The following is a 15,862-nucleotide window of genomic DNA, read 5'->3' as shown; positions in this document are numbered from 1 at the left end:
AGTGTGTATTTTAACATGTGTATTCCAGGCTTGAGTGTTTCATTGGGTGTATATTTCAGTGTGTATTTTCGGATGTGTGTATTTTCAGCCTTGCGGATTTTATTGGGTGTATATTTCAGGGTGTATTTAATATGTGTATTTTAGGCTTGAGTGTTTCATTGGGTGTACATTTCAGTGTGTATTTCAGGCCAGAGCATTTGAGTGGGTGTATGTTTCAGTGTGTATTTTAAACTTGAGTGCATGTTCATTTAGGTGCGGTTATATTTCTCTGTGGGTTTCTGTTTGCATGTTTTCACCCAGGTGCTTGTGGGCTGTGGGCAGCGTTAGATGAAGTCTCTCCATGAACAGCACAGTGTGGAAGCTCTTATCACTCACGAGCAGCAGCAGTTGGCAGAGCAGATATGCTATCAGCAGAGGAGCCGAGATGATGCAGCCCTGGGAGTCTAGAGTCTGGACTCTGCCCAGATCCACGCTGCCCAGACTGAAAGCGCGACATATTCAGAGGGAAAGACAAGCACTCTGGGACCCGCGCCAGAGGACCACGGCGGCACAATGCGAACAAGATGAAGGGTAAAGGACACAAATAGACCTTGAAGCCAATGAAAGGAGCTCGAGGCGGGCGCAGTACACTCTACGTCTTTTTTAGTCCCCAGTTATTGACAACTTGCAGAGTTGGTTAATTTCAGATTCCAGTGCCTCAGCACGGGTGCGATGGCCCCCAGGCAAGCAAGTAAAGCAGCCCCTCTCCCAGTGGTTGGGTAGGAAAACACTGTCCTATTTGGGGTTCATTGACACATGAACCTCAGTGCAAGGGAGTAGCCAGAAAATTAAAATAACCCCCAGTTTGATCCATTCCTCGAATGCCATCAGATGAGCAAAGTGAATAAACTCTACCCACTCTACATGAGGTCCCTTAATTAAGTCTACTGTCCACCTATTTCTGCATTTTTTAAGCCTGTCATGCATCCATCCATCCATCTATCCATCTTTTCATGTTTCCAACAATGCACCCGTCCTTTCACCATTCCATCCATCTACCCTCTCATCATTACAGTCTTACATCCATCCTTCTACTCACACTTCCATTCATCCATTCGTTTTCATCCATCCACCAATTCACCCTCCTTTTATCAATCCACCAATTCATCCTTTCACCCTTCCATCTAGCCGTTTGTTTAGTCATCCATCCACCCATTCATACAGTCTTTCATAATTACAGACACTTTCTTTCACCCACCCATATAAATCTTGTTTTCACCTTCCATCCATCAATCCTTTTATCCTTGCATTCATCCTTTCATCCACAGTTCCTTCCTTATTTTTATAAGTCCTTCCTTTTGCTCTAGCTCCCAAACCTCTCTCCCACTCTCTCTTTCATTCCCTCTCTTTTTCTCTTAATTTCTTTGCTCCTGATCACAGTGTTGTTTATCATTTTCCTTTACTTTAGAATTTTTAATAGCTTTCCTCTGCAGAGCTGCAGCCAGGACAGGGTCATAAATACTATTGTTGTCAACACCACCCCTCTTAATCTCTTCGGTGCTCATGACGAGACCCGCTCGTCATGAGTCACGGTGGAGCTGTGCTCATGACAAGCTGGTCTCGTCATAACGACAGCGCTCTGCCCACGCGCGATTAATTCCCCACCTGTGCGGGCAAATTAATCAGTGGGTGGGGTCGTGACAAAACAAGCTTGTCATAAGCACAGCAACACCCTGACTCATGACGAGCTGGTCACGCTCACTCCCCCCCCCCCCGCACCGTCGGAGAGAGAGGTTGTGATCCTGCCTTCCTAAGGGTCACTGTTCATGGTTCATGGGGATGACTGCAGTAGCTATGGCATGCTATAGCCATGGTGCATGATGATAGTTACCCCTCCCTCTATCAAGGGCCTCTGAATTGCGGTCAGGATTAGTTTTGAGAACCGCCTGCCTCACAGCATCAGTGTTTCGGGCACGCCCCGTCCGAGGATGGCACATGGCAGGGTGAGCGGCCATTTTGTCTCTGGGTTCTAGTCGACCTCAGAAAAGACTGGTCTGATATGATGAAGTGCGATACGCAGCCATTGTTTTAAGGGACTTTAAATATTGATGTGACAAGATAAAATCAAAATGTAAAGTCATCTTTAATGTTCATTCACCTTCAGAACTCCAGCATGGTTATTTTGGGGTTGCTGCAGAACCCCCAACACATCTACACCCAGTGCCTGTGCATTCCACCAATCAAGTGTGTGCGAAAAGATGCTCACTTGCTTCTCAGCATTGCTTCATGCGGCGTCAGATGTTGCTTTTAGGTAAGCAAGGAGAATTAAACAGGAGGTTGCAAGTAAACAGTCTACTGGGAAATAGTTAAAATTGATTCTGCCTTGTTTCTATTGTTTGATTTCAAAGAAACATGGAAACTGAAGCAACCACCACTGGAAGGGTATGTGGAAACATTTGTCCCAGCAGTAGAAGCGAACAAAAATCAGCATCCTATAGGGTGGCTTCTCAATTTATGTGACGCTTGGCTAGTCTTTCAGTTTAACCCGCTTGGAGTCTAAGGGCTTTTTTATGACGCGACCATCAAAGCTATAAAAAATGCCCTCCAGAGTATGTGTTTTAAAGTCTTTGGAGGGCACTTCTTTGGCAGTCCCACTGCAGTGCCTTTGAAAAGGCACCACAACGGGAGCAATAAACGCAGTTCCTGCACGTCATGGACTGTTAAGTCCATGCCCTGCAGGAACTGGGGGTGCATGCAGACAGGGGGGCACAAAATGTTCCCCCTGCATGCACCCCATGGTGTGGAGGCACAAGGGGGCCCTGTAGGGTCCCCTTTCTTTCCTCACCGCCACACTTTTAATGGCGGTCGCCCCGCCATGAAAAGTGTAGCGGTGAGGAAACTCGTAATAAGCTTGGCGGGCCACAGCAGTCTCAGCAAGCATATTGCCGCTTCAAGATCATCACAACAAAACCAGGGTTCTCTGATCCTTGGCGGTTGCGACTGTGCCAATGCGGTCCGACTGCCCAAGTTGTAATCCGGCGGTCAGACCACCGTTGCAGCTGTGCTCACACCGCCACCATGGCTATGGTAGTCATATTAAGGCCCTTACACACCACACATTCTCAGCTGAATAATATCCAGTTGGCTCCAGGCAAAAGCAGATAAATATAAAAACAATTCGAAATTTCCTCCTGGTATTAGAAAGAGCATGTAGTGGTATCCCGCAAATACTTACAGGCGATTTAAATCTCAATTTGGCAAATGGCCTTAGAAGAAGAAGTAACTTAAGAAGAATGGATATGTGCTGGGGCATTATGATATAAACTTCCAAATGCAGCTGCATTAATAAAATAGAGCATGAGCTCCTTCGCACTTTAGAGGCCCTCTGATAACAGGCACTCAACGGGTGCAGCCAAGGCGACCTCCTGATGACAGCCACAAGGAAATCTCACAAGCCTAATCTATCTTGAATTATACCTTTGTCACGCTCTCCTTTTTCAACCAACAAAATCGTTAGTTTCAACATAATATCAAGATGCGAGAGTAACTACTCACCCCAGATCATCAGGATCATGAACTCCAATGACCCATTACATGCATCCGATGTTGTTTACACTCAAGATGCAGGCTACCATTGGCAAAAGGGCAGATGGAATACCCCTGCATCAGTCTGTTACGAGGAGTGGAAGCAAACCAGCACAACTTTAGACCCGGGCCCATGAAGATCCAATTAGGGCAATGCATAACACCCCTCTCTCAAAATGTATTAACCTGCCCCAGAGAGGAGTCTGCAGAGGAATAGCAGAAAGTGGTATTGAACAACATTAATGCTCCTACTACAAGCTATGACAATTGTAAGGTGGGCCATCAATACTCATCCTGATCCAGCATCTCAGTGTGAAGAATTTGGTGAGCTACGTAAAGCATACAAAAATGTTGTCTAGTCAGCAAAAAAATACCAACACGAACAGGAGTGGATTGACTTCGTACAAGCTTATAAAAGTAATAGTGGTAAATCCCTCTGGTCTATATATAAGAAAGACCAGTTTGTGACCCTGGACAGCTATCATTTGCTGCAATTCTAGACATAAACTCAAAAATCTGTTCGATGGAAGTCTGGACAGAAAGGGAAAAATGTATCATTTTCAATCAAACTGGTTTAAGCACAAAATCTAGTACCACAACTTAGTAGTGCTCTCGATAATTCCTGAGAAACATACCATTACTAGAAAACAGCTTTTATATCCCTGCTTTATGGACTTCTCGAAAGCATTCGATCATGTCAATCATAACTTTCTATGAAAAAGCTGGCCAGCTGGAATATTCCTGTACAACTATTAGGTGCCATCCAACTTCAGTACTGAAATAATTGGGCAGTGGTCAAACTCGGTTCTAGCAATGGCTTGTTTTCCAAAATGAAAGTGAAAAGGGGCCTGAAACAAGGGTGCGTTCTGGCCCAAATGCTCTTCAATTTGTTTATATCGGACCTAAGTGCCTTCCTTGACGCAGAAAAATCCCATCCACCAAGGCTTGGACATCGTGAGGAGACCTCATTACAGTACACTGATGATGTAGTTCTGATTAACTTGAGAGGCATTGGGCTTCAGAGGCTTTAACGCCTTAACGGTGCCGGCGTTCCATGGAGTGGGTGGGGCCGCGTCGGCCAACGGACGTGCGCAGCACTATGGAGGTAGTGCTCACGATGGCTGCTTGCCAACGGGCACGTGGAAAGGGTTAAAACAATCTCCATGCTTATTGGGGCAAAAATGAAATGGCGGTAAACCTCACAAAAACCCAGATTGTGGTGTTTGGCAGGAAGGTCAGAAGAAAGGAAGTTAGTTCCTACATCCTTTGCCGGCCTCTCGAGACACCTGTTATAAATACCTCAGTGTCCTGCTGCAGGAACACCTTTCTTTTTATTTGCATCTAATTTCATTAAAGCCAAAGACTGCCTCTTTAATAGCAGCATTTCAATCACTACACCACAAATTGCAAAGCCCAACTCCGGTGCCTCTTCTTGCAGTGATAAAAGCCAAACTTACTCCAAACAATCAGCTTTGGCGCAGTGGCTTTTCAGGGAAGGTTTGGGCCTTTTTTAATTCTGCTCAAAGCATGGCATTTCACATTCTTTTTGCCTACCGCAAAGTGCTGCTCCGGCAAAATTGTGGCTAGTATTTGGTCTCCTAAACCAAGTGTTAGTACAGCATGGCTCTCTACTTAAGTACATGTCACTACTACGGCTGTCTGATAAGTCAACACTGCATGTTGAGATATGGGGAGAAATTCAAACTGCATTAACACAATCAAGCAGCTGGTCGCAGGCTTTCGATCTGCCCATGAATGTCCTTGAGGCAAAAGAACCATGGTAATCCACAATCCTGCATACGCTTTTTAAAATTTCTCTAAACAAGCAAATGAAGAAGATCTCCTGGAATAGGGATAAGAGACACTTTGGTGAAATAAGCCATGTGTGTACAGTCATTGACTCTTATAAACAACCCCGCCGGCAATCATACTTGTTGCCTTTACTGAGTCAGAGGGGAGTTTGAAGATGGCGGATAAAGAGAAGAAAAAGAAAGAGAGTATCCTAGATCTCTCTAAATACATCGACAAAACCATTCGTGTGAAATTTCAAGGTGGAAGAGAAGCAAGCGGGGTCTTGAAAGGCTTTGACCCTCTGCTTAACCTGGTACTCGATGGCACCATAGAATATATGAGAGATCCAGATGACCAATACAAATTAACAGAAGACACGCGGCAGCTGGGTCTGGTTGTGTGTCGAGGGACATCAGTGGTTCTGATCTGCCCACAGGACGGCATGGAGGCCATTCCCAACCCCTTTATCCAGCAGCAGGACGGATAGTATTTTCTTTTCATGTGTTCTAGCGACTCATCCAGAACCCATTTGATGCCAGAATGGACAGTCTAAAGATCCCATGAGCAAAAAATGTCTTTTGGAATGTTTGAACACCAATAGGATTTTCTTTGGTGACAAATTAGGAAGGCCTTTTTTTTTTTTTAGGGGGTTGCTTTAGCAGAAGAATGCAATTTTCGTACTGCGATTGTTTCTTTGTACAATAAATATTCTACTGAGATTCTCTTACAATAGGAAACTGATTCCTGTGCGCTTTGGTCTGTGTCAAACTAGCGATTGCCTGACAAAATGGCCAAGGAAACTTGTGTGTTCTAAATGTAGGCTCTGTCATCTACACACGGAAAGCCTAACTCCAACTGTATCAACTTGCCCCAAGCTATTGACTGAACGTAAGGCTCTATTGTGCAACTTTTCAAATCAGAACCTGACGTCATGCCTTTATGCTTTTTTGTTTATCCTAGGTGCTTGGGATAGTAGTTGCAATATCTATACATAACATTAATTGTTACGCTGTTTATAGCTGATCTGCTCTTGCGACTGTACAAACTGTATTATATAATATTTTATCATGTATTTTATATTGTGCTTTTATGGTTTGATCAACATGAAACTGAATAAAGATATTTTGATTCATTGATTAATTGTCTTACTCTTTTGTTTAAAATGTGAATGTCCCCGAGTGATTGCAGCCTTAACAACATTTATCATAAAAGCTGGTAGACTGTTGTCGGTTGATGGAGCAGACGCTGCAGTGTGAAGGAAGCACGATCAATGGTTCCACACTAATGCCATTCAATGCTTCTAATGTTCTCCGCTGCACTTTTAAGTGGTTTTGCACAGTTACTTCAGCACTTTACTTTAGATAAAACGATGTGGCATTTCAGGGCATGATGCGGAGCAACAAAGCCCAAGAGAATATCTTAATATCCTGATTTGACGCTTCATAGGATATTCTCTCACACTTTACTGTGAATTTAGCACCAACAGGAGAGTGGACAGGTCGCTGTCAGATTAAATGTTAATTGCAGATAGTTTAGCATGAGGGTGACTCTGCAATGTAGTTTTATTTAGCTGATGTCAATTCTTCCAGTTTTAGAAAAACATATTTTGTCACACCGACACTTTAAATTTGGCATGGCATAGGCAAGGAATTATAATTGGTAATAATGTGGAATAAGAGAATATGGGGCAGCACTGCTCTCCAGAATGAGTTTTACCCTGTCCCTGTATCTCTTTTATGTGACCCTTGCACCTATAGCGTATCTGGCGCTGTCACCTTTGCCTCACTTATCCGGTTTCATGGACAGGTATTCTTAGATAAAATGTTAATGGCAGATTTTATAGCATGAGGGTGATTGAGTAAATGTTTTTCTTTTAACTTGATGTCTTCTTACAATTTTGTCACATCTGCACTTTATATATTGCATTATGAAGGGGCAATGTAAAATAATAGTTAACAATGTAGAACAAGAGGAGATGGGGTGTAAACGCTGTTTCGAATTAAGCTCACCCTTCCCTGATTCCCTCTTATACTGCCCTTGCACCATCAGCACACCTTGTGCTCTCACATTTACCCTGCATATTTGGTTGCATGAAAGAGGTATTACAAGATGAGATGGGCCTCAATATGAACAAGATAATCCGAGGGGATATTCAGCTAGATTCATGAATAAAAAATCGGCTCGCAAAGGGCCAGATTCTCAGAATCTGGCCCTTTGCGAGCGCAATTTTTGCATTTGGGATTCATCATCCCAAATGCAAAAATCGCTAATTGCGGAATTGCATATTTGCGAGGAATTACATTTAAGGAATCTCTATTTGAGATTCCTTAAATGCAATTCATGAAACTTTTAAAATATGCAAATTTGCAATTTCCGGACGCTATTTACCACGAAGTCTGACTTTGTGGTAAATAGCAAAAACTTAGAAAAATGCACTTTAGTGCATTTTTCTAAGTGGTATGTTACATACACACATGTCCTTTGGACATGTGTGTGCGCAACATCAGGCTACATTTCCATTTCAGGGGTGCTACAGGGTGTCCTTTGGACACCCCTGGCACCCTTAAAATCGCATTCTTATTTGCGATTAGCAAATTGCTAATCGCAAATAAGGATTGACTCCCCATTCATTCCTACGGGCCTTTAGGCCCATAGGAATGAATGGGGAGTTATTCCATATTTGCGATTAGCAATTTGCTAATCGCAAATAAGGAGGCTGTAGGAATCACAATTTCTTTTGCAATTTCTACATGAATCCCGATTTGAGAGTCCTTAATAGCGATTCCTTAATAATCGGGACCATGATGAATCTACCTGTTAGTTCCCAAGAAAGAGGTTATTTTTTAATTCTCTGTTAACCCTTTCTATCTTCTGTACTGTGATGTGATAGTCTATGTGTAGTGTAGATCAATCAATGAAGTCCAGACAGGCAGAGAAGGGTTTGAAGAGGTTTAATGTAGTACATCAGAATAGGGACTTCATCCTCCAGAGACCAGCAGGCAACTGACTCAGGGAAGATGGGGAATCTTGAAAGAGGCACATTCCAGGATAGAACAGGAATGATGCACAGCAGGTAAAGAGCAGAGCATGTAAGGGAAGTGGAGGATACCACAAGACCTCCCTCTTATCAATGATAAAAGAAACAAAAGAGAACGAAGTAACAGGTACCACAAGAAAGAAAGCACAGTAGAAGGAATTCAATCCATGAGGCGAGAAGGAACAAACCTTTCTCTTGTAGATCTTCTTACAGGACCAGAAGTTGAAGGTACAGGAGGACAACAAGAAACATTACCTTCATCTTCAATATCTTTGGAGCGACACACAGCTATTCTGCTGAGATTCCACACCTTATGATCTTGTGTCTTAACAGCATTGCCTAAAAGTTTAATAACCTTAATCGGTTTGCTGAATTTCGAAATGCCAAACTTCCTTTCAGGCAATTTAATCTTCACAACATCCGCCACACGCACAACAGTTTTTTTAACAGCTTTCCTTATATCGTACTCGCTCTTCCTTTTCACCACCTTACTCAACTCCTTCTCCTTCCAGTCACTACTAAGGGTTCCATTAACCCCAAGCTTAGAGGTAACCCAAGAAGGTTTGAGAGGGGTGCAAGGAGACCTTCCTTTGAACAAAACAAAGGGTGACACGCCTGTAGAAGAATGTGCAGTAAACCTATACTCACATACTTTCTTTTTGATAGCCTCCTCCCAATTATAACTGGAGACCAAAGCTAACTGCATAGTTTCTTTCAAAACTTTGATGAATCTCTCTACAACACCGTTGCTTTCTGGATGGTAAACTGAGGCACGCTTGTGTAGAATGCCTCTCTCCTCCAGAAAACTCTCAAACAGGCCAGAAATGAATTGCACACCATTGTCGGTGAGTACTGAGTTAGGTAGACCCTCACTAGAAAACAGATCATCCAAGAAGGTGACAACAGAAGAAGAATCTACTTTATTCACAATTTTAATAAACGGCCACCTAGAAAACATGTCCACACACACAATGACATACCTGTCTTGACTGCCAACTTTGACAGGGCCCAAAATGTCCAAAGAGACATCTACCCAAGACCCAGAGGACTGTTTCCTAATAACCATAGGTTGTGTTCTACACTTGAGTATCTTATCACTCATGGAGCATTGGAGACAATCTCTCACAGTTCTTTCAATCTCAGTGTCCATGGCAGGCCACCAATAGATTTCCCTGACTCTTGTTTTAGTTTTCGCAATCCCCATGTGACTAGAGTGTGCAAAGCCGATAATCTTATGTCTCAAATTAATTGGAGGAACCAGTCTACTACATCTCATTAAAACTCCATCTACCAAAGACAACTGATCCTTCACAGTCCAGAAAGTCTTCACATAGTCATTGCAATCTTTCTTCAGACACCACCCATCACGAACATATGTGATGACTTGCTGTAGATCAGAATCGGAACTTAACTCACTTATCCACTCATCCTCCGTAATGACACCCTCGGTGACCACACAAACCTTTAAATCTTCTGACAAGTCCTCATTACACAAGGAGAGGTCATCATGTCGTTCAGAGATGGCTTCACCCGTAAGTCTGGACAAACAGTCGGCTAGTATGTTGTTAGACCCGGGCAAATAAGACACACCAAACTCAAAATCTTGTAGAGCGACAACCCATTTCCTTATCCTGTGTGAGATGCAATCTATGCCCTTTTTTAAAAAAAACTTCCTTGAGAGGTTTGTGGTCAGAAATAACCGAAAATCTTTTCCCCCAGACAAATTTCTTTAACTTATGAACTGCCCAATAAACAGCCAGAGCCTCTTTTTCCACCACCGAATAATTTTCCTCAGCACCTCTAAGAGGTCTTGAAATGAAGAGTATGGTGTTGTCAACCTCTTCACCTTTTTGCAACAGAACAGCTCCAATGCCTTTGCAACTGGCATCGGTCATGATATAGGAATCTTTGGTGGGGTCAAAGCTAGCAAGATTTTGTGCATTATTGAGACAATTCTTGATAAGATTGTATTCTTCACAACAACCCTTGTCCCAAACAAATTCTTGACCCTTTTTTAGCAAACTCCTCAACTTTTCAGTTTTCTGGGCAAAACCTGGGACAAACTTGTTATAAAACTCTGACATCCCAAGAAACTTAACCAACTCATCCTTGTTACTGGGGAATTTAAGATTTGAAATAGCTTCCACCAACGAAGGCTTAGGTTTGATACCAGAGCCGGAAACAAGATGTCCAAGATATTCAATTGTCTCAACCCTCAATTTGCATTTGTCTAATCTAAGCGTGAGACCCGCGTCTTGTAACTTACTCAACACCGCAGACACCCTGTCATCATGTTCTTTAGAGCCAACTCCGTGTACTAAAATGTCATCTTGATACACCTTGACACCACATAAACCATCTAAAATACCCTCCATCACTCTTTGGAATACCGAGGCCGCAGATATGAGACCAAACGGCATCCTAAGAAATGTAAAGGTCCCAAAGGGAGTGATGAAGGTTGTGAAGTCTTGACATGATGGGTGTAATTTTACCTGGTGGTACGCAGAGGAAAGATCTAATGTAGAAAAATGTGTAGCCCCACCTAAAGAAGACAGCATTTCAGTTATGTTCGGGAGGGGATAATGGTCAACGATCACAGCTTTGTTTAACTCTCTCATATCGATGCATAATCTTGCCTCGCCATTGGCCTTACGGACCATCACTACAGGAGAAACCCATTCTGTACCCTCAACCTCTTCTATCACACCATTGTTTTTCAGTTTGTCGAGTTCAGCTTTCATTTTGTCACGAACCAAAAGTGGGACATTTCTCACTTTTGCCACAATAGGGACAGAGTTTGTTTTTAATTTTATCAAATGAAGGTACTTTTTAAGACATCCTAACTCTTTAGAAAAAACTCTTGGAAATCTTTTCGCCCAAACAGTATGATCTGAGACAACCGTCACATTCACAGGCATTTCTCTCAAACACACAGAGGGAGACTGATTGGGATCAAGATAGACACCAAGGTCTCTTTGATGTTCCCAACTGATGAGGGAGTCGCCTTCCATGGAAACATACATTTTTCCAGCTGTGACTCTCCCTTTGAAATCAATCGAACCAAGGAAGTATCCTAACAGATTTATTATTTTGCCACCATACCCTCTAGGGATTAAGTCAGGTTTGAGTAACTTTACTTTGTTACGCAAGTATTTCTCAAAAAACAACCTGGGAATAAGCGTGATCTTGGCGCCTGAATCAAACAATATGTTGACAGAACATCCCTCTATGAGAATATCTTCCATGGGGCCATCAATACCAACTGCGTTCACTTGGCATACAGTTGAATTTGTTTGTTCTGGGTCATAAATATCCACCACACGCACTTTCTTCTGAGCTTTGCTGGACCTACAACATTTTGTGAAGTGCCCTCTTTTCTTACAAATAGAACATGTGACTTTCCATCCCGGACAATCTTTGGCATTGGCTAAGTGGCCAACATTTCCACAACGATAACATTTAAAACTAGTAGACTTGACCTCTGAACTGTGATTTTTGTTATCATTGGAGTTCCCTGTTTACGAATTGCCAGACTTTAGGGATGTGGGAACTGAGGAGGTCTTTATTTCTTTCACTTCAGTAGACTCTTTTCTCCCTTCTGAGGTGTTCTTACGGATCACCTCAGAGCAGGTATTGGAGTGCTCATGTAACTTAAGAGCAGTAATAACTTCATGTAAACTCGGGTTGTCTTTTTGCCAAAGACTATCCTTAGCTTTCTCGAGAGACGAACCAAGCATAAGCTGGTCTCTAAGTCTCTCATCTAACGTACCAGCAAAGGAACAAGTAGACGCAAGTTTACGTAGAGACGTAACATATTGTTCTATGGTCTCACTTTGTTTTTGCATTCTTTTGCCAAAGTGAAAACGCTCCAAAACCAGCCGATGCCATTCCCACACAAGGAATATGAACCAACTGGTTCAATTCGCCAAAATAAAATAAAACAGTACCTTATGTTGCACTTCTGCTGGTGAGACAGATTTTCAAGCTTTCTTGGGGAGCTTGGTATTGTCTAGCTGTGGGAGGTAAGATAGAGGTACCACAGGAAGGAAAAAATTGTCCGAGGTGTAGATGAGTTGAGGTCCCTGAGCGTAGGTCTGGCCCAATCGTCGCCAAAATGTAGTGTAGATCAATCAATGAAGTCCAGACAGGCAGAGAAGGGTTTGAAGAGGTTTAATGTAGTACATCAGAATAGGGACCTCATCCTCCAGAGACCAGCAGGCAACTGACTCAGGGAAGATGGGGAATCTTGAAAGAGGCACATTCCAGGATAGAACAGGAATGATGCACAGCAGGTGAAGAGCAGAGCATGCAAGGGAAGTGGAGGATACCACAAGACCTCCCTCTTATCAATGATAAAAGAAACAAAAGAGAACAAAGTAACAGGAACCACAAGAAAGAAAGCACAGTAGAAGGAATTCAATCCATGAGGCGAGAAGGAAAACATTTTCTCTTGTAGATCTTCTTACAGGACCAGAAGTTGAAGGTACAGGAGGACAACAAGAAACATTATCTTCATCTTCAATATCCTTGGAGCGACACACAGCTATTCTGCTGAGATTCCACACCTTATGATCTTGTGTCTTAACAGCATTGCCTAAAAGTTTAATAACCTTAATCGGTTTGCTGAATTTCGAAATGCCAAACTTCCTTTCAGGCAATTTAATCCTCACAACATCCCCCACACGCACAACAGTTTTTTTAACAGCTTTCCTTATATCGTACTCGCTCTTCCTTTTCACCACCTTACTCAACTCCTTCTCCTTCCAGTCACTACTAAGGGTTCCATTAACCCCAAGCTTAGAGGCAACCCAAGAAGGTTTGAGAGGGGTGCAAGGAGACCTTCCTTTGAACAAAACAAAGGGTGACACGCCTGTAGAAGAATGTGCAGTAAACCTATACTCATATACTTTCTTTTTGATAGCCTCCTCCCAATTGTAACTGGAGACCAAAGCTAACTGCATAGTTTCTTTCAAAACTTTGATGAATCTCTCTACAACACCGTTGCTTTCTGGATGGTAAACTGAGGCACGCTTGTGTAGAATGCCTCTCTCCTCCAGAAAACTCTCAAACAGGTCAGAAATGAATTGCACACCATTGTCGGTGAGTACTGAGTTAGGTAGACCTTCACTAGAAAACAGATCATCCAAGAAGGTGACAACAGAAGAAGAATCTACCTTATTCACAATTTTAATAAACGGCCACCTAGAAAACATGTCCACACACACAATGACATACCTGTCTTGACTGCCAACTTTGACAGGGCCCAAAATGTCCAAAGAGACATCTACCCAAGACCCAGAGGACTGTTTCCTAATAACCATAGGTTGTGTTCTCCACTTGAGTATCTTATCACTCATGGAGCATTGGAGACAATCTCTCACAGTTCCTTCAATCTCAGTGTCCATGGCAGGCCACCAATAGATTTCCCTGACTCTTGTTTTAGTTTTCGCAATGCCCATGTGACTAGAGTGTGCAAAGCCGATAATCTTATGTCTCAAATTAATTGGAGGAACCAGTCTACTACATCTCATTAAAACTCCATCTACCAAAGACAACTGATCCTTCACAGTCCAGAAAGTCTTCACATAGTCATTGCAATCTTTCTTCAGACACCACCCATCACGAACATATGTGATGACTTGTTGGAGATCAGAATCGGAACTTAACTCACTTATCCACTCATCCTCCGTAATGACACCCTCGGTGACCACACAAACCTTTAAATCTTCTGACAAGTCCTCATTACACAAGGAGAGGTCATCATGTCGTTCAGAGATGGCTTCACCCGTAAGTCTGGACAAACAGTCGGCTAGTATGTTGTTAGACCCGGGCAAATAAGACACACCAAACTCAAAATCTTGTAGAGCGACAACCCATTTCCTTATCCTGTGTGAGATGCAATCTATGCCCTTTTTTTCAAAAACTTCCTTGAGAGGTTTGTGGTCAGAAATAACCGAAAATCTTTTCCCCCAGACAAATTTCTTTAACTTATGAACTGCCCAATAAACAGCCAGAGCCTCTTTTTCCACCACCGAATAATTTTCCTCAGCACCTCTAAGAGGTCTTGAAATGAAGAGTATGGTGTTGTCAACCTCTTCACCTTTTTGCAACAGAACAGCTCCAATGCCTTTGCAACTGGCATCGGTCATGATATAGGAATCTTTGGTGGGGTCAAAGCTAGCAAGATTTTGTGCATTATTGAGACAATTCTTGATAAGATTGTATTCTTCACAACAACCCTTGTCCCAAACAAATTCTTGACCCTTTTTTAGCAAACTCCTCAACTTTTCAGTTTTCTGGGCAAAACCTGGGACAAACTTGTTATAAAACTCTGACATCCCAAGAAACTTAACCAACTCATCCTTGTTACTGGGGAATTTAAGATTTGAAATAGCTTCCACCAACGAAGGCTTAGGTTTGATACCAGAGCCGGAAACAAGATGTCCAAGATATTCAATTGTCTCAACCCCCAATTTGCATTTGTCTAATCTAAGCGTGAGACCCGCGTCTTGTAACTTACTCAACACCGCAGACACCCTGTCATCATGTTCTTTAGAGCCAACTCCGTGTACTAAAATGTCATCTTGATACACCTTGACACCACATAAACCATCTAAAATACCCTCCATCACTCTTTGGAATACCGAGGCCGCAGATATGAGACCAAACGGCATCCTAAGAAATTTGAAGGCCCCAAAGGGAGTGATGAAGGTTGTGAAGTCTTGACATGATGGGTGTAATTTTACCTGGTGGTACGCAGAGGAAAGATCTAATGTAGAAAAATGTGTAGCCCCACCTAAAGAAGACAGCATTTCAGTTATGTTCGGGAGGGGATAATGGTCAACGATCACAGCTTTGTTTAACTCTCTCATATCAATGCATAATCTTGCCTCGCCATTGGCCTTACGGACCATCACTACAGGAGAAACCCATTCTGTACCCTCAACCTCTTCTATCACACCATTGTTTTTCAGTTTGTCGAGTTCAGCTTTCATTTTGTCACGAACCAAAAGTGGGACATTTCTCACTTTTGTCACAATAGGGACAGAGTTTGTTTTTAATTTTATCAAATGAAGGTACTTTTTAAGACATCCTAACTCTTTAGAAAAAACTCTTGGAAATCTTTTCGCCCAAACAGTATGATCTGAGACAACTGCCACATTCACAGGCATTTCTCTCAAACACACAGAGGGAGACTGATTGGGATCAAGATAGACACCAAGGTCTCTTTGATGTTCCCAACTGATGAGGGAGTCGCCTTCCATGGAAACATACATTTTTCCAGCTGTGACTCTCCCTTTGAAGTCAATCGAACCAAGGAAGTATCCTAACAGATTTATTATTTTGCCACCATACCCTCTAGGGATTAAGTCAGGTTTGAGTAACTTTACTTTGTTACGCAAGTATTTCTCAAAAAACAACCTGGGAATAAGTGTGATCTTGGCGCCTGAATCAAACAATATGTTGACA

At 42.6% G+C, this 15,862-nt stretch overlaps 1 protein-coding gene and 1 long non-coding RNA gene across 2 annotated transcripts in view; one reads left to right on the top strand and one right to left on the bottom strand.

Annotated features, from left to right (window-relative positions):
• Window positions 1–15,862, bottom strand: part of LOC144781092 (uncharacterized) — an 875,268-nt gene that overhangs the window by 30,304 nt on the left and 829,102 nt on the right. The window lies entirely within an intron of this gene.
• Window positions 5,518–5,889, top strand: LOC144782687 (U6 snRNA-associated Sm-like protein LSm7). The gene has a single exon (XM_078662025.1). The coding sequence runs from the start codon at window positions 5,531–5,533 to the stop codon at window positions 5,840–5,842; it is 312 nt and encodes a 103-aa protein (XP_078518151.1). The 5' UTR covers window positions 5,518–5,530; the 3' UTR covers window positions 5,843–5,889.

The sequence above is a fragment of the Lissotriton helveticus genome, chromosome 9 (assembly GCF_964261635.1).
Source record: "Lissotriton helveticus chromosome 9, aLisHel1.1, whole genome shotgun sequence".
Classification (NCBI taxonomy): Eukaryota; Metazoa; Chordata; class Amphibia; order Caudata; family Salamandridae; genus Lissotriton; species Lissotriton helveticus.
This window is presented reverse-complemented; position numbering and strand designations above follow the sequence as displayed.

Bases quoted from the DNA above. Each gene is read 5' to 3' on its own strand.
- LOC144782687 (XM_078662025.1), top strand. From the start codon at position 5,531: ATGGCGGATAAAGAGAAGAAAAAGAAAGAGAGTATCCTAGATCTCTCT.